Source organism: Aedes aegypti, chromosome 3, assembly GCF_002204515.2.
Source record: "Aedes aegypti strain LVP_AGWG chromosome 3, AaegL5.0 Primary Assembly, whole genome shotgun sequence".
Classification (NCBI taxonomy): domain Eukaryota; kingdom Metazoa; phylum Arthropoda; class Insecta; order Diptera; family Culicidae; genus Aedes; species Aedes aegypti.
This window is the reverse complement of record NC_035109.1, coordinates 166,824,701-166,843,937: the sequence shown is the minus strand read 5'-3', so window position 1 is coordinate 166,843,937 and position 19,237 is coordinate 166,824,701. Positions and strand designations below refer to the sequence as shown.

Sequence of the window (19,237 nt, the reverse complement as noted above, 5' to 3'; positions counted from 1 at the left end):
GTGACATTCGAGACAGAAGAAATGCAAAGCGTGATTAGTGGATACATATTTCAAGTTTGATTTGTGTGTCGTGCTGTATCTTTGCGCTAGCATATATGCAGCTTCGTGCTGGGTTTTCCATGATGACTTTCAATTTTTATGCTTATGTTCGCATCGATTAACTCGTTTACATGGTTCCGGATTATTCATACATATCATTACACTACACAGTGTGATGAATGGAGACTCATCATTTGCACCAAAATGTGTTACAGCCTAGTCTGATTTTCTATCCGGCTGTTGTGAACAACCATGAAAAACATTGGACTTTGTCACGTGCGTGTGGTTTTGATGGCTATCGGGAGCCCTTCAAATGTTTAACTTTTGACCATCGGTTTGTGAAGCTGCGGTATTTTTGAATTTAGACGTAATTTTTTTTTAAATTACATACATGCGTATTTGTCTGTGCGCATCGTACCTTCGTGCTGTGCGTACATAAATTCTCTCAGCTCTTGGAAGTTTTTAAAACGATCTAAACGGTATTTCTCAGTGCAAAAAAAAACAGTACTTTTTTCTACTATTGATCTCTTTACGATCCTTGTTTGGACCCGTGCCTTCGATTTTTCGTTGTACCCGTTAGTGAAAGTTAGCGGTGGTAATCCTTCTTGGACACCTTCTTGAGAAACAACCTCTCAGAAGATCTCTTCTTCTTTCGTTTATACATTTAACATGGTTGCAATCACGAACAAAATGGAAGGTAAATCTCTGAATTCACAACCTCCTTAAAAAAAGCTGGATTTGAAACTGTCACTAAACGTAGCAAAAATGGAAGAAAGGACGTTTCTTCAGAATGCGCGCTGGTTAATGTTGATAATTTCGTCGAAATGAGCAATCAGTTCGATACTTTAGAATAATTTTCCAAATCGAAGCAGCATCTATCCCAGGCACCACAAACACCAAATCGAAGCAGCCTCTAGCTCAGGATCTTTGATTCAAGTAAGGAAAAAAAAACAGTGCCGCCCGTATAGTGGTCAGTTGTTTTGATGTGGAGGATTTAGGCAGGAGATTTTAAATTTAATTAGGGGAATCGATTGTACGACATTTCCCAGAACGCCATTCCCCAGAAAAGGACATTCCCCAGAAATCCATTCCCCAGAATGGGATATTCCTCCGGAAAAATATTAATAAGAGATTGTTTGGCTGTTACAATCCAGGTAAATGGTAAATAGTAAATAGTAAACACAATTAACCTAAAATTTGATGAAAACAAATTTTAGGTTTCATAGATAAAATTTTTTTTTAACGACAAGACTTCCTGGTTGTTGAAGTATTTTATTTATTGAATGGAGAATTTTGAACACTTCAGTCGTCGCGCTGTTGTATTTTGTACAACAGTGGTGAAAAAACCTCGCTTATCGTACATAGCATCAGCGTGGTGGTTCAGACGGTGGCAAACCGCGCGACGACTGAAGGGTTAAATCAATAAATCAACAAATTCATCAAATACAGCGCCACATGTGGTCAGAAATGTAATTAAAAAAGTTTGGACATTTTTTATATATTAGGATAACTTTTCCTTACAAACTTCAATCTCGTTTAAACCGTCCTTAGAGCTGATGGATGCTGCTCAAATTTCCACAGCAGTAATTTGCTGTAAAAGAGAAATATCAAGAAGAAGGAAGAATAACTATGAATACAGAACAAATATTTTTTCGAAAAGCTTGGATCAAGTTTGATCATAGAACATAGTATGACGTACAGGGTGTCCGCAAATTATCCGAACAGCAAAATATTGGAAAGATGATCTCACATTGAAAACAATGAAAAATCAATGTCCATGTACCTTTTATAATACATCTATATGTTAACACAAAATACAACTTTAAAAAATTTCGAAATGATTGCTTGTTACTGAAATAGGCAAATTTAAATTTTTCGGAGACGTTTTTACTGAGGGCCGCTAGTCATACTGTGGATGTGTTATCCCTAAAACCTAAAAGAGATCAATCCAAATGTCCTATTATTATTTGAGGTAATCTACAGGTTAGTGGCTTCAAGATACACTGGAAATAGAAAATTGTACGGTTCAAATCCAGTGAGTTCTATGGACATTGCTCTTCCGTCATAAAGCTCGAAAAACAGCTTCCTTCAAGACACCTCAATACATTTGGGTTGGTTTTACAATTATTTGAAATCGGAAATATGTCAAACTTATTTCTTAAGAATATAATAAGCCGATGTTTAAAACCATGCAAGAATATTGAATTTATTATGCTCGATTGTATAGAGCCAGGTCTTCAAAGTTTGTACGGATAATTTACGTACACCCTGTATGTAAGAGCAGCTTATCTTAAACAGTTTTGCTATTTTTTCTCGAATGACGAGTCCCCGAATGTCGTTTCCCAAAAGCCAGTTCCCCGAATACCCCGTTTTCCCGAATAGCCCAGTTCCCCGAAAAGTATTAGCTCTCATAATTGTCATAACTTTTTGTGTTTCAAGTTGGTGAACGTCATCTAATATGCACCTTTCTTTACTTGATTAGCGATTCTTCCAAGTTTCACCGTCCTCGGCATTTTTGGCAAAATCTAAACACATCTAGAATTTAAAACCTTATAATTTATAAATCTCCTTCTTTTGATTGCTTATCATTCTTGCTAGGGGCCGTTCAAATATTACGTAACGCAACAGGGGGAGGGAGGGGGTCTTACATAGTGTTACGGTCCATACAAAAATTTAAAATTTTCCATACAAAAGCTGTTACGTGGGGGTGGGAGGGGGTCTAAATTTGATATTTTTTGCGTTACGTAATATTTGAATGAACCCCTAGTTAAGCACCTAGTCCCCAAAGCCCTGTCCAGTCCATAATTTTGAACCTGTTTAAACTGCATTGCATTTCGCGGAAACTGGCATTCAGGGAATTGACTTTTGGGGAAAAGTAACACAATCATGTTAAACAGCTTTTAAACAGCATTTTCCTCGGGTCTGGCCATGAATCACGTAGTCATTTATTTTGGACTAGTGGTCCCGGCTAACTTCGTCTTGCCATCAAGTAGGCTGTTGAAAAACGCTATGCAAGTCCCGTGTAGAAAATGTCAGATTAGTTTTCTCCCGTTTTGCCCAGTATTCCGAAGATTTTCTTAATTTTTTTCTTCGTACAAACACGTCGGAGCTCTGGACGAATTCATCAGTGAAAGAATCATGTAAGTCCAAACTCCCGTTCTCAAGCCATTTCGTGACATACAAACATTATTCCATTTTTATTTATATAGAAGATAGATTTTCAAGATCACCTTATTCCCTCTGCGTGATCTTTTGTCCATACAAACGTTTTTGAAATTAATATGTGCTGTTGTCTTTGGCCAGAACTTTCCCACCCCCATATATGACCAAGTGGTTTATGGGCGGCCCCTTAGATGGTTTGCCTGGAACAAGGGAATCAAACACTCGCCTTTTAAAAGGTTTTTTGGACTCCACTTGTATTCGCTTGAGATCCATAATAATGATTTTGGGCGGATTGATGTTGGTGTCCGGAATTCGAAGCGTCTGGGAATTCGAATCAATACGGTAAGTACATTTTTTAACGACAAAAGACGAAATAAAACCAAATTTATTTCTTCCCGCTCTTTAAAAATGTTCAAAAACGATTCAGGGGAATGTCCTATTCTGAGGAATGTCCCATTCTGGGGAATGAGTTTCTGGGGAATGTCTCATTCTGGGGAATGGGATTCTGGGAAACGGCATTTCAGGGAACGGCATTCTGGGGAATGGCGTTCTGAAGAATGTCATTCTGGGAAATGTCCTACAACCAGGGGAATCAAAGAAAGGAGACTGTCGCGTAAGTAATCATTATGAAACAGAGAACCCAATTCTTCGGAAAGGGCTTTCGCAAGAATATTATTTAGTTCACTTTAACAAAACCGATCTAAATAATATTAAAGCTTTAGAAAAGCTAGACTTATATTCGACGTTCTTGTGACATGGGAACAATTCCAGAAACCTGGTGGAAATTTTCAGAACCCCAGTGTCATCGGTGCCAAAAGTGAGGTCACGGTACAAAACATTGTCGCATGGATGCTAAATGCATGATTTGCGGAGGTTCTTCTCACGATAAGGACGTCTGTCCTGTGAACGAAGATAAAAGTATGTATGCGCAAATCGCAGGGGCAATTATAAGTCTATCTTTTGGGATTGCCCTCCGCGTAAACGAATCGTTGAGGCTCGTTCTAAGCAGATGAACGGTAACGTTTTTCGTTCCCGGAATTTCCCAAGCAGAATCCTCCAACAATGCTCATTTTTCAGTTAACGGCCGCTTACTTAAGAATCATACTCATCAGGTAAATTAAAATCATGCTTGTTCATAAGCCAATTTTGTTCCGTTTTTGAATGGAAAATCCTATTCCGATTTTGTAGCACGTTATTTAATCTCCTCCCCTTTTCATACTACGAGTAATACGTTCAAATTGTTCCAAAGCAAATGGAAAAAAACCACTGGCGCCATAGGAAACTTCTATTCCGTCTCTACCGGTCTCTATTTTGAGTTTGAATCCAGGTTTCATATAAGTTACAGTAATAACTGTGTGTGTGTGTGTGTGTGTGTATACAATCCACCTCCCACTGACCGGCAGTGCTTTTATGGAAGAAAATTGTATGCATGTATTTATTGATACCCTTCGATATCTTCATATCTGCAGACAATTTTAGCCCAGGAGATGAAAGGTGATAGCTCTACTGAAATTCCAACGACCCATTTCAAGAATGGCAGTAAATACACACACATTCTGAGGTCATTTTCATATACAGTAAGCCCCGCATAAAAACACCCAGATATCAAATGGATATCTGAAATATTTTTACACTTCCCGAATCGAAAATTAAATGTTCGACCCTGGCACGTATTTAGTTTCATATGGAAATAGGTAGGTAAATAATAATAAAGAATGATTTTACCAGGATGTAATGCTGTTTCTTCCGTCGCAGCACTGTGCTTACCGCAAAATACAACGCACTTTTTCACTGCACTGCGCGCGAAACACGATTAATCCTGCTTGACCGCTTCACCCGCCCACGCAGGAGCAAGCGTCACGGTCAAAAGATCACACACTACTCATATAAGTTACAGTAATAACTGCTATAATATAGCAGCTATAGGTATTTTAATATCTGTTAGAAAATTAACAGCTCGTCTTCTTTACCATTCAAAGCACGAGCGTTTCAATTTAAAATATTAAAATTATTATTTGGATTAATTAGAGAAACGTAATCCAACAACAATTTGATTAGTAAATTTTACACCAACTTGGACTGCTTCAGCCATAGTGGTGGCCTTAAAATCCACGGAAGACATATTACTAGAAGTAGGTGCATTATCTGATTTTTTTCTGATAAAATTTTCGGTAGATGAACCGGCCTTCCTTAGCCAAGCGGTTAGTACGAATGCGAAAATGGCAACTTTGACAAAGAAAGCTCTCAGTTAATAACTGTGGAAGTGCTCATAAGAACACTAAGCTGAGATGCAGGCTCTTTCCCAGTGGGGACGTCAATGCCAAGAAGAAGAAGAAGTAGTCCAATAGAAAATCAAGTTACTCAGGACTTCGAAAATATTCTCAATCAAGAGAAACTTTTCAAAAATTCCTGGGAGACTGATTTGGAAGAAGTGAGAGCTATTATTAAAAAAATAAAAAATATGAAAGCTCCTGGCGATGACAGAATTTTCTACATCCTCCACAAGAAATTTCCAGTAAGTAGTTTATCATTCTTAGTTTATATATTCAACAAATGGCAAATGGAAAAATTCCAAGGTCGTTCCAATTTAAAAACCGGACTAAAATCGTGCAGAAGCTTTCAGATATCGTCCAATCAGCTTGCTTTCCTCCATCAACATACATTGTTGGAAAAATCCAAAGTTATCTATCAAATCGTACACTTCAGTTTGATTATTAGAACTTCAAGTCTGAAAGGCTTTCTGTAAGAGCTGGTTTTCTGCAAAGCAGCCTTGTGGGACCAATATTATACAATATTTTCACATCTGACTTACCAGAGCAACCTCAGGAATGACAACAATCTTTTTTTGCGGATGACACAGACATTTCCGCCGAACGACGAAGCCTTCGTGTCATCTATACTGCCCATAACTGCATATTTGTAACATTCGACAAAAGTAGGCATTTAGTAAATGGGATACCAATTGTGCATTTTATGGCAGTATGAGAGGAAACTAAAATTTCTAAAAACTACCAAGAACTCAAAAGTGCTTATTCGAGGCTGATATTTTGTACAACTCATATTGCATACTAGGTGAATAGTCAGAAAATAATTCTGATAGTAATTTCATTGCTATTACATTACGAGATTCATTTATAATCTCAATGAAACTGTTATGCGGTTATATTTACCAATGTGACAAAACAACTTGGTATTTTTTTTTTTTTCTAATTTTCTAGAACAATCTCACAGATTTCAGTAAGTTGATCGAAAGTATTCATCATTTGATGACTCTCCCCGGTATTAACTCCAATTTGTCAAAAATGTCGAATGTGACTGTTATGCAGTTATGGGCAGTATAGTAGATTGCAAATTGAGAGACCTTATCGAATGTTGTTCCGGTTATTTTCATATGATAGACATATATTTTGACGAAAAAATATGTTCCCAGCTTATTTCCGATTCCTTTCTCACGCCAATGGTAGTATAATTATCTTTTTTTGTAGAATTTCAAGCTACTTTTAAACATTTCAAATCAACTAGTGCTCATTCGATATGTATTCCTGACCAGAGAATTACAACAAAATTATATTACAATTATAACAAGATTGGTTACAAATAACAAATTTTGTTTCATTTTTGTTGGAAACACTTCGAGTTGATGAAGGAAATTATAACACAACTTTAACATAATCAGTCATAATAACAAAAGCTGTTTCAAATTTGTTTCAATATAAAACTAAATTATACAACTATTTGGTATAAGAATCTAAGTTGCGAGGAAAATAACAAATTTTGTTTTAATTCTGTTATGGAAAATATCAAAATGAGTTATATTTTTAACTACTAAACTGCCAAATTTATATTATATTTTGTTAGAAAAAATGCGCTAACTGAGAAATAAAACCTGTTACAACTTTGTTGTAATCCACTGGTCGGGTTGTTATTTATTTGCTTAGGAAAATTAGGCAGTATAAACTTTTTGTTCCGTAATGTATCTATGAGCTGAAACGTACTGAAACGGAACGACATTTTTCACCATCAGTCAACGATACATTCAGTACAACTGCGGCCAACCATGTGTGACAAAGATCGTGACGACAAATCCCATCTTCAACCGATCAACTTGAGGAAATGTAATTCCTGGTGCTTGGCAAACCATTAGGAAAAAAAATCAAAATTTCAAATTCCATTGGTTCCGACATTTGAGGAAACGGAATTTTCAAACATGCGTTAACCCTATACCGCTTGGTTTCCGCGAGAAGTTATTGGGTATTATTGGGTGTTAACCATGACTTATAAATTCAATACGATTTCGTCTCTTCTAGTGAACTCCGTGTGCAATTAGTTTTGATGTTTTTTGTTCCATTACACTCAAACTATAAAAGAACCATACATCAAGACCATCATTTATTCACGATTATGCATCGATCTGTGTCTTGAAAATGTCTAAAAAATAGAAGAATATACAATTTAATTATAATTCAGTTGGTCGTTCTAGCTGTATACTTTCCCATATTATAGTTATTTTAGTTTATTTTGTGGAATCTGGTCTAGGAGGACCAGTTTACATGATTTCTAGATTTCTGTTGATTTCACTTTGTTTTAGAAAATTTTACAAATTTGATAAATTTAGCAATGAATAGAATGTTTAGACTATGGTATCAATATTCGACGTTGTCTATTGCTTTCAAAATGAGTTATATCCTAGAAAATTTAATTTCATAACTCTATGCTATTCATTTTCAATATCTTTATTTGAGTGATAATTCACCTCACAAAGCCTGAACAAAAAAATCATGACGATACAATATGTGACTGAATTCGTTTCGACGGACTATTCCGAACCGGTTCTTTTTCGCCTTTCGCTATGCAATGTACGAACTTACATCGAAAGTAAAGTCGGGTGTACAAGCTTTCATATAGGTATCATGGGGGTGCTATAATGTTGATTATACCTACATCAAGGACGTATGTAGAAAATTTATTCATAAGAAATGCGGATATGATGAAGCTATGGAAATTAAACATAGTATTCGGCATTTGCAGTAGTTTCCTAATGTCACGGAAAAAAAATGACATGAAAATGCATTTTCGGCCATATATTTTCTATTAAAACCTGTTTAACACAAAACAAGTGAATTAAATGCAATGTGCATGGGAATGACCTGTTTCTTGAAAAGAATGGTGCAGGGTCATTATTCTATGTAAAATGAATGAAATTCATACAATTACTGTGGCTTATTATAATCCAAAAAAACTGGTGCTGTCATCGAGTGGAATATTCTAATAAGGTAAGATAAAATTGAGTAATGATAAAATCGAGGAACTACTGTAATTTGTATGATATTTCAACACTTAACGTTAAAGAAGAGGAAGACGAAGTCGAGTCTTGTACTCGAAGACGGCCTTACAGTTGTAGTCGAAATACGAGTATCTGTCAAAAGATACAAACTATAGTAGAAATAAATGGTATAGTACTAAATTTGGCTTTTCATCTAATTATAGGTATTCCACTAAACAGCTCGTAGATTTATTATATAATCTCTAGCAGTTAAAAAAAAATACTTTTATGTTTCGTGAGATCTAATAGTCTGAAAGAAAAATAATATTTTAAAATACAATAATCAACACACTTCTTCTACTAAAATGAGCACTATTTGGGAGCTGTATCGTATCCTTGAGCAGGAGGTATTCTGAAAGCTACTGAGTTCATATTTGGCTACAATATTCGTCGAATTAAATTACTTATTTGCAAAGTTATAACAAATTAGGCTGAGAACAATCTCTCATGCGCCAAAGTGAATCAAGTAGTTCAGGGTATAGTAAAACAATCCATAATATGTTTTCAATTTATTTACTCACGATCATTAGGGGACAAATTTTCCAAACAGTAGCAAATACAATATACTGATAGAGCACTGCTTTCCGTAAACTTCATGGCAATCCATATTTTCGTCTCTCATCGCCTTACTGTATTCATCTTGAAGATCATCCTTCAACGGAACGCTAAAAAATGTTTATACTCGATTTATCATAGTCGTTCTTCATTATCGATCAGCATGTGTACCAACCTGAACATGATCCTTAGAAGGTCCATTATCATTGATTTACCCGGTGCAAAAAGAAGGCTTCGTGCCTCACATATGGCTCGCATGATACAGGATTTCATCTGGAATCGATTTCTGGAAACAAATCATATGTATGATTACCATGTTTATGAGTGATTCTAATGAGTTCTTACTCTGCACCAAGGGCATGCTCCAGTGTATGGTATAGGTCCCGCTTTTCCCGATAGTGATAGAAATGTTCCCAATTGCGATGATGGCTAATATTGTATCGGTCTTCTTCTTCCTTAATGTTGTAATCAGTGACGGAATCATCGGATCTTTTCATGCGGTACGAACTCGATGAACTATAATCCCACATGTTATTATTATATTTATTATCGAGGCTTTCAGCCGGTGGCTGGTTCGTCTCCAAATCCCACATGGTTCTCTCGAATGGAATGTATTTTGTTGCCTGGCTTTGTGGATAGTTTTGTGGATACGGATTGTAGGTACCAGATTCGAACCTATCCGATCTGTCTTTGCTATAGCCTGGAGGAACCCACGTATCCGGATGACTTTTTAAGTAGTCCTGCAATTCCATTTCCGATAGCTCATGTCCGTAGTGATGATCGTGATGGTTTTTAACTGGTGAAGGAGCAGGTGCGAGGGCTGGCTTCGGAGGTAGTGTAGGTGGTGGAGGCGGGGTTGGCGGTAGAGCAGGTTTCCCAGGTTTCGGTGGCCAAGAAATTTCACCAATTTTGAATTGTGTGATACGGTTATTGTAGTCCGGAAGTGGGTGATACATATCCAACTCTAGGATGGCAAAATTTCCTCCAGGACTTTTGAATACCAGTGCTTTGGCAAAAGCTACTGTTACCTATGGAAAAATAGAATTGAAGATGGATGAAAGTTGAAATTTGTCCACATTAAACAATGAATGTATGGTGTACACCAGTGATCCTCAGCCTAACTGACTATGCCGTCCACCATGGTGCTCTCATAACATGACATGATGCAGGTCACATGGTACACAACAAAGTATTTGAACGGTCTTCAATAAGATCGATTAAATATTTTTCCTAGATTCAAGGTATCTTCAACAATTATCTCCTCGTACGCATAAAAATAATTGTAGGATGTTCAAGTATATGGAATATTGAATTTCAGAATTTAAACAAAAATAAATAAAGAATTAATAAACCTAAAGAAAATGTAAATATTTCAACGAAGCCACTTCCTTGTACAAAACAATGTTTTGTGTGGAAAACAAATCTCGGATTTAGGAGTACGAATTTCCAACCGTCAAATGTCAACCTGTTCAAAACTTGATTTTATTTAAACTAAAAATGTCATTCTAATAGTTCTATTAAACTTGCGATCAAAAAGTTAAGATAAATTTAAAGAAACCTTTGATGTTTTGATTTTAATTGAAGTTCTCCGATATATGACATTTGTATATCGTGTGACAGACACGATGTTACACTATGCTCAGAGAAGTCAATGAAATTTAATTACTAGGGTACAGTATGGCCCATAGTAATGCGAAAACTGTTTTAATGTGAATTTAGCAAACACTATCGTTTTTTTCGTTGTTTTTGTGAGTGAATGTAATGCCAGATTACTTTAGTATATTCTGACATAACTTCGCAATATAGGACAGCTTCGGTGATATTATTTTACTAACCTAAATAATGGCTAGATATAATGTACTAAAGCAAAACATTTTGTTTTTTTTTTCTTTAAAACTCAGAAAAAGCGTTTCATTGTCGCATACTCTGGTTATAAACTTTACATTTTCAAAAATCACACTTAATTGTTGAAAATATTAGTTTGTTCGGTATCAGTAAATGAAGGAGGTCTTAGAGAACGAGTTTTTCATGGTCATAATAAAATATTTTGCAAAGATCATGGTCTTGGGAACATTTGCGCCTTATGATTTTGATGTTCTTTTATATCGAGTTAAAGTTTAATTAAATGTAAAAACAGATGTCTATAAGAGTTTTTTGAGGAATAAATTTGTTCCTTTAGTCAAACATCATGATTAGCTACTAGATTCAATATATTTGGAGGTTCAATGACGGATTACCAGAATGAGGCATTTATTCTAAAAATATGTTTAAAGATCCAGCGCCACAGTTAAAACCCCCTACTATCATTTGACATGGGTGAATCTTCGAGACAAGGCATTCGAAGAATCGCACCGAATCATCAATGTTCTAATAGCTTTCGTCACAAAGATATTGAAGCCGATGGTTGCGTTATAAAGTTTAAAGGTATGCTTTCAATTCCTTAGTATGGAGAAAGTAACAGATTTTAATTGTGTCCTAAGCAATAACAAAAAAGTCTAAACAGATTGAGCAATACAAGCTCATTGCTTTTTGTATCGTTTTCATTTTTCATATCAAAACTATGGTAGAACATGAAATAACGATTTTAGCATTTTTTTTATGGGACATGTATATATGAGAACTAAGAAATTCGAACAATTTCCCTTTAATTCCCTATGATTATTCAACTGTACAACATTGAGGAATGATGATATAATTACCCTTTATTATGAAGTATAAAATGGAAAAGTTTCAGGAAGTTTCTGTGTTTTCAAGAAGAAAAATTTCAAGGACAAAACTCTTTAAGATCGATAGGATGATTTTTCTATCATATGCTCACATACTTTCCACCCTTATGGAAATTATCGTAATTGATACACGACTAGGAAGTACACTGCCGTGAATCGCAAGTCAGTCTCATCTGTAAAAAGTAGGCATTGAGAAAATGGGCTGTGAAGTTTCCAAACTCGTTTTCCATACAAATATTCAAAAAATCCCAGAGGATTGGAACATGTTTAAATCTTTACCAAACTTTCACGATTTGCTTTTCATTACGATATATTTCCGAGAAAAATATAATGATGATCAAAATGCTGTTCATTTATGTAATACACGGTGCGGAAATCCATAGTGAGACTGATATGCGGTTACTTTTCATTATGGGACAATTTGACTATCTGTTTTTCTTTTTTTTCCAAACTAATCATATTATCTCATTAGTGCAGCTGAAAGAACATTGGAAGATATGTTGAAAACTGAACTCAACTCAATTTTGACGAAAATGCAGATGGGACTGACTTGCGATTCACGGCAGTACAGTGGCTATGTATATGTTGATATAAAAGACAATTTACACCGTATTCATCCATAGACTGAACATAACTAACGTTAGACAACGAACGACCAGTTGACCAGTGAATAATTTTTGTTTGACGAAAAGTTTTCTTCGAATGGGGCGAGAATCGAACCCACAACACCCTGTAGCACAATACGCCTAAACGACTGACGCCGCTAACCGCACGTCTGTGAAGCAATATCCAAATGGATCTGCAGGAGTCCATTATTCGCAGTCGTCTTGATTATGAGTTCGACCGACATGCTAAACTATGGCTTCAAAATCGTGAATTTCGGTGAAAAAACATACCCCATTTGTACAGTTTAAAAATGGTTTGTATGGTTTAACATTTTATGTGCTACCTAATCTTCTCATATTTTACAGTATTATCTGGAGCGTGGTTTACTCCAATGTATTTGCAACATTTATCAAGCAAAACAACTTTCTAACACTCTGGGGCTTCAGAAAACAGACATTACAAGCTCAATAGAAGCAGTACTGTTGAATGAACTTAATATTGAAAACTTCACTGAATATATAAATAAATCACTGAAATTTCTTAGTTCAACTGTCCGACGAGAATATTATTTGCTCGAAAGATTATATTCCGAAGGATATTTTTTCCCCGAAAACCAATTTCCCGAATGTGCTCTTTCTACGAAAACATTTTCAAGTTTTTTTTTTAATTATCGGAGTAACAAACAGAATGCAGCAAGTTTGATTATCGCTTCAAATGAATGGTTATCTCATGAATGATTGAGATATAGCGGTTGGAGAAAAATTGATGACTGTTTTTATCGGCAGGTCTCCTTATTAAAACATGTTGCAAAAAAAGTTTAATGTTTACTTTTTTATGCTGAGGATTGAAAAAATAATTTAAAAAAATAATGAAATAAAATGTTATTCAAGTGGTAAACGAATCTTAGGCAAAAAGCCGTTTGTCCGGAGAAAATTTCTCAAATGTCATTTGGCTGAATGAGCAATGGCAAAATTATGGAAAAAAGTTTGACTGCTTGAAAACAGTTTGCATGATTCAAAAGCGTGGTCATTTTCACTGCAAAAAAATTTCAATGAGTTGGTTAATTCGTTTAGGACGCATCTGAGAATTAAGCACATACTGTCGAGGCTATCAGACGATTACTACCTTCAATTTATAACGTAAATGTTGTTAAATTTCGATTTATGTATTGTTTTTTCCTATTTTACTGGTCTAATAATCATTGGAATGAAAGGAATTGGTAATTCATAAGTTAGGCTCGCATTATTGAAATCGTTCAAATTAAAAATTAACTCCGATGGTTTGCATGAGGTACCGTTCAAATTAGCGGCGAGGCACGGTTTTAAGTGAAAATATCCTTTATATGTGTCAGGCAACTTGGTTCAATTGTTTTTTTTATTATTTCACATGTTGAAATGTTGAACTCGATATCATATTGTCAAGGCAAAATTTAACCTCTCACAAGTCGCGCTTTTGTATTTTCATAACATAGGTAAAACAACCTCGCTTTTCGTACACAGCACCAGCTTGGCGTGGCAGTGGCCGACCACGCGACGACTGAAAAGTTAAAACCAAACAAGTATGCCAAAAAGACGTCCAACTCGAAACTAAACGATTAGAATATTTTTAATGAAACCTCGACGTAAAAATAAATAAATTATTTTCTTAAGTAAAAATCAGAAATTTATTACGATTATCTTATAAATTTTCCAAATCTAACTAATTTCGCGGCATTTTGCGGGATTACCTAAATTTTATGTCGAAGGATAAATTTGAGTAGTGTTCAATCCTGCGGGGGCGGACGATAAGGGCATGATCAAACATGTCGCGCGTCGGTCGCGAAATGAAATGAAAAAGCACCGCAGATCGTTACTAGTGTTTAATCTATTCATTGTGTCGCTTGCTCTTGCGGGGGCGTGTAATAATAATCGAATAATATCGCGAATCCGGTTAGGCGTGATTTTATCATGGATCGCATCACCAAACATTGTTGACTCCCAGATCTGTACCTTATCCCACTAACTCAATATCCTTTCCATGACAACTGTGGAGATGCATAGGTATACTCGGTCTCTAGTAACAACGGTTGTCTAACTAATATTCCTTCCCTTCTTCGATGGCCGCAAGGACGTGGCCGGCGCCGTTATTGACTTTTAGATTTTGAGCTCTCTTTTTGGGCACATTGAGAATGGTAAGCTAATCCCAAGCCCCATTAATTAAATCTCTGTGCAACTTCGATTGTTCTGGTCATTCACGGAGTAGCGACTACGGATTGTGCGGTAATCTATGCTTATGCTTAGGCTTATTTCATGGCGAAGATTAAATGTCGCGGCTTTCGCAAAATCGCGAATTTCTATTGTCTAGTTATTTATCTTTTTAAATTATTTATTTATACTTGTTTATAATTATGAATCGTGGTTTACGGCTAACCAGCCGAGTGGAAGTCTAACAACTACCGAAAAGGTAAACATTACATATACTTTGCAATTGGATTAAATGGATAAATTGATGTGAAGTTTTGCGAAAAAGTTACACGTCTTCTCAGTGAGAATCGAACTCACGACTCCCTGATCTCTAGTTAGGGCGCGTTACCCCTACGCCATGAGAGGACTCAGCGACGCAGAAGTTAACCTGAATTCGATTTCAGCTCAATAATCACGTGGTCCTTTTTCGCAAAGTGCACCCCTTTCGGAAGAATTAGATGCCTATCCAAACACAACGCTTTCTATTTATATCCAATGCCTAGCCTGCGTCCAATTAAAGCTCTCTATGGAGCATTCGAAAGGCATGACTTATGCCTATGCATTGAAAAAAAAAACTCTGAAAAAAAACACGGCTAGTTTCCTTAGCATCGGATCGACCCCAATTTTAAACCAATGTGTCATTAGAATCGTAATCTTATATTTTTTAAAGAGCACTCACGAAATTTTGGCGGAAAAATCTGAAAACTATTCAAAATCACCGAAACACCTTTCAAGTCATCGTGCAAAAGTTTGGGTATTGTGCAAAACTTTCCTAAAACACGAAAATTATGTGAGATTATAAATCAATCATTATTTGCGCCATTATTTGCGTTTGAAAAAGCTATGAACTATTCAAACCGGTTGAAAAATGGCAGAGGTATTGACAAAAACGATTTGCGTGCGGCTCAGATGATCTCGAACTTTTGCACGATATATACATACATCATACTTAGGGGTGAACCCAAACTTTTGCACGATTACTTGAATGACTGTTTCATTGATTTTCAATAGATTTCAGATTTGTCCGTCAAAACTTCGTGAGTGCTCTTCGAAGAATATAAGATTACGATTCTAATGACACATTGATTTAAAATTGTGGTCGATTCAATGCTGAGAAAATTAGTCATGCATCTTTTCAAAATATGACAAGAAAACTTTGAAAACATTGAATAAAGTTTGTATATGGTTGGTACCTTTTTTACACAGGCGTTTGACTGATATTTTTCATAACACTTTAAAAAAACAAACAAAAGCTTTTGTTATGATATTTACAAACGAATGTCGTTCTCGCTGTTATTAAGTTCTTGTCTACAAAATGTCACTGTAAATTGATACTGGTTCTCTATCTTCGACCATTACAAAAAAAGATTTTAGTATGTATAAAAATACGTCATTGGACTCTAAAATATTAGATTCTTCGTAGTTGAACTCAATTATAGGTACACTTAAGTACAGTTTAACACTTCGATGTGTAAATTCATTCAGTCAGCAATGCTTTTAGCGATGAGAGGATAATTGGAGATCATTTTTATAGCCTATTGAATTTCTAACATAATTCTCACAGTCACTAATTATTGTTTTTATGTTTCAAACACGCATTCACTCTTCTTCAAGCAATACACTTCAATTTATCCACTATAATTTATTTTATAAAATTCGCACTATACTTACCAAGAAAGCGGCACCAACCGGAAAAAGTAAAAACCTCTTCTTCCTCAATAAAAGCTGCGTATTGTCCGTTGCATTCTGATTATGCTCTCCGAAATCGTCGGCACTGTTGATCGAAACACTGAAACCTTCATGAACGATTATCAAAACTAGTAAAAGTAACGCTTTCATCTTCGGTACTGTCGTCCCAATAGATAGCTTAATCTCACTGACGCAAATTCGCCAGTCCCAGAATGAATTTATGCGATAAATAGATAGTATACGCATTTTTGTTTCAGTTAGCGAGCTGTGCACACTTGCGGCAAAGACGAATCGTGTGGCATTGATAGCGATAAAAATGTTTGCGTTTGCACTTCATGGGGTGTGGCAAATTAAAGCGAAACTAACGACAGCTTTCACTATACAAATTTCCATGTTGATCCAGTAGACACGAGCAACTGTTACTAATTATTTTTAAAATCCCCCGTCTGGGAGATTACTTATAAGCAAGGTTTTCTGTCAATCTGAATCGTTTGATCGGCATCGATTCGGCTGATATTATAAACAATCGGACTTTCAAATGGCAAGGAAGTGCATGCAGTGTGACGTAGTCGTGATATTATCTGTGATGAAATTGAAAGAAAATAAGTACCGTAGGATGGGGTATCTTTGATAATGTAACTAATTGCGATATTGCAGGTCACATATCACATAATGCTCAACAATCAACTAAGAGAAATACAATCGTGAATACATATAACAAGTGGGTCAATTGTTAAGTACCTATGACACTTGATATTAGAGATGTTTTATTTGAATTTTTTTGGAAAAATCGTCCCACATTCTCGATAAATCACTTATAGTAAACGCTGAAGTGAATCTCGTAGCAATTATTGTTGTGTAACACGATTAAGATTTTGTGTTGTGATTGGAGTCACATATTTTCATGTATTGATCGTTAATTTTTTGTGCATCTAAAATTATTAACTGACACAATTAAAAAAAAACAGTAGGGTAAAAGCACCGGTTTTGGCCAATCTAAGGGAAAATGTCAATAAAAATTATATGGGAAGCCGTATTTCTACTACAAATATGTCAAATGCAAGCGTTCAATCCATATTATGTGTGTAAATATCGAATCTGAGCTAAAACCATCGTTTCGCTTCGAAAATAACGTTGGTCAATATAGGCCACCAGAACCAGTTTTGGCCACAGGCTTAACTTCGATTCCTAAATTGGCCAATTACATTGATATCTTATGAGAGTGGTCAAAATTAGGAGTACCATGGCCAAATTAGGTGTATGAGAGTTAAAATTATAAGGAAAATGAATTGTTTTACTTATATTTTGAATCAATTCGGACGAGTAAATGAATGTAGTTCGATCATGTGAATGGGATCTACTGAACATGAAAGGTTTCATGCTGATTGGCTTGGTATGAACGGTATGTAATCCACTATGGATACAACTGGCGTATGGCCAAAACCGGTTCCTCAACCCTAAAACAAAGACTTTGAGACAGGGTGTAGAAAACTTATATTTTCCTCTCAAAATCTATTAAGTTTTAAGTGGAATTCGAGGTACATATTGTAATTCTAAATTATGGGTCGTTTGGGGATATTTAACTCTGGGTTTCGAATTTTTCTGTTATAGATTAGAATCTACTAGATGCTATTTCGAGCAGAGTTTTTCTTGGCTTAGTGGCAAACAAGATTTGCCATCACTATGCAAGACCATGTCTACGATTTCTGAGTACAGATCTCTATATCATTTAGGTAACTTTCGAATCCCCTGCGTTTCACACGATATTGGGAAGCTGCTACATTGTGCATCTCACGATCCCAAGTAGCATGCGATTAGAGCAAAGTTGGATTTTGTATGATAATTTATCATATAGGGAAAGTGTACCAGTTATGGCCATAGTGGTTCCCTATTTAGCCATATGTACAATTTCGATAACTTTCACATTTTTTATCTCTTCGAATGTTTTAACATCAATTTAAATAGTATATCTAACTGGTGAAATACACAAAACCTTTTGCAATGTAGAATTATTCAAATTAACACGTATGGCGAAATAGGGAACCACTATGGCCATAACTGGTACACCTACCCTATTGCGTATATTCGTCTAACAAAAAATACAGAAATAGGAAACAAGGGAAATTAGACTTCAATCCTTATTCACGAGCAAGATAAACAGAAGGAAGACACCACAAATAGCAAAGTAAACAAAAAGCGGTGAAAGTGCTAATAAAATACTGGAAGTGCTAAAAGAATGCCAAGTTAAGCAAACTTTGGCACAGTGTGAATGTTACGACAAATAGAAGCAAAATAGTCAATCTAACTAATTGCAATACAATTACTGCATATACCTTCTTCTTCTTTACGGCGTTACGTCCCAATTGGGACCCGCTTCTTAGTTTAATGAGCACATTAACATTTATTATCAAATTCCATTATAAATTGACTCCTTTTGCGTTTGAATATCGTGAGGCAAGCACAAAAATACTGTATGCCCTGAAAATTTGAAAAAATAATTGACCGTGGGGTTCGAACCCGCGATCCTTAGTATGGTTTTACTGATTCGGTGCGCGTTTAGCCTCCATGAGTTCCTTCAGAAGTTTGCGCACGAATTCCTAAAAAAAATCTCTTTACTTGTGAATTTTTTAATTGAATTTCATAAAAATATCAACGGTAAAGAGATTCTTGCAGCGCTTTTTTCAAGCGTTAGTGTAAGGATTAATACAATATTACCTTTAAGACTGCTTCCAAGGATTTGTCTTTGGAATATTATCGAGTTTTCTCAAAATATGACTTCTTGGATTCCACAAATTACTGCACAGGAAATTTTTGGTAAAAATTTTGAAAAAAAATTCTGGAGATTCTTAATTATTATTTTAGAGAAGAATCTGAAGAAATCTTTACTGATTTTTTTTGGTGATCTGGAAAGAGTT

General features: G+C 35.6%; 1 protein-coding gene and 1 long non-coding RNA gene across 3 annotated transcripts in view; one reads left to right on the top strand and one right to left on the bottom strand.

Moving 5' to 3' along the window:
* LOC110679629 overlaps positions 1 to 19,237 on the top strand; it is a 427,025-nt gene that overhangs the window by 91,355 nt on the left and 316,433 nt on the right. The window lies entirely within an intron of this gene.
* On the bottom strand, positions 9,019 to 17,066 carry LOC5563953. Its single transcript, XM_001648254.2, has 4 exons — positions 16,305 to 17,066; positions 9,425 to 10,107; positions 9,255 to 9,365; positions 9,019 to 9,189 (listed from the first exon to the last, which is right to left on the bottom strand). Exons 1-4 carry the CDS (start codon positions 16,566 to 16,568, stop codon positions 9,051 to 9,053), a joined length of 1,197 nt encoding a protein of 398 aa, XP_001648304.2. The 5' UTR covers positions 16,569 to 17,066; the 3' UTR covers positions 9,019 to 9,050.

Bases quoted from the DNA above. Each gene is read 5' to 3' on its own strand.
- LOC5563953 (XM_001648254.2), bottom strand. From the start codon at position 16,568: ATGCGTATACTATCTATTTATCGCATAAATTCATTCTGGGACTGGCGA. The intron at 10,108-16,304 runs GTAAGTATAGTG...ATTTTTCCATAG, and splicing joins CGGTTGGTGCCGCTTTCTTG to GTAACAGTAGCTTTTGCCAA. The intron at 9,366-9,424 runs GTAAGAACTCAT...ATTTGTTTCCAG, and splicing joins GAGCATGCCCTTGGTGCAGA to AAATCGATTCCAGATGAAAT.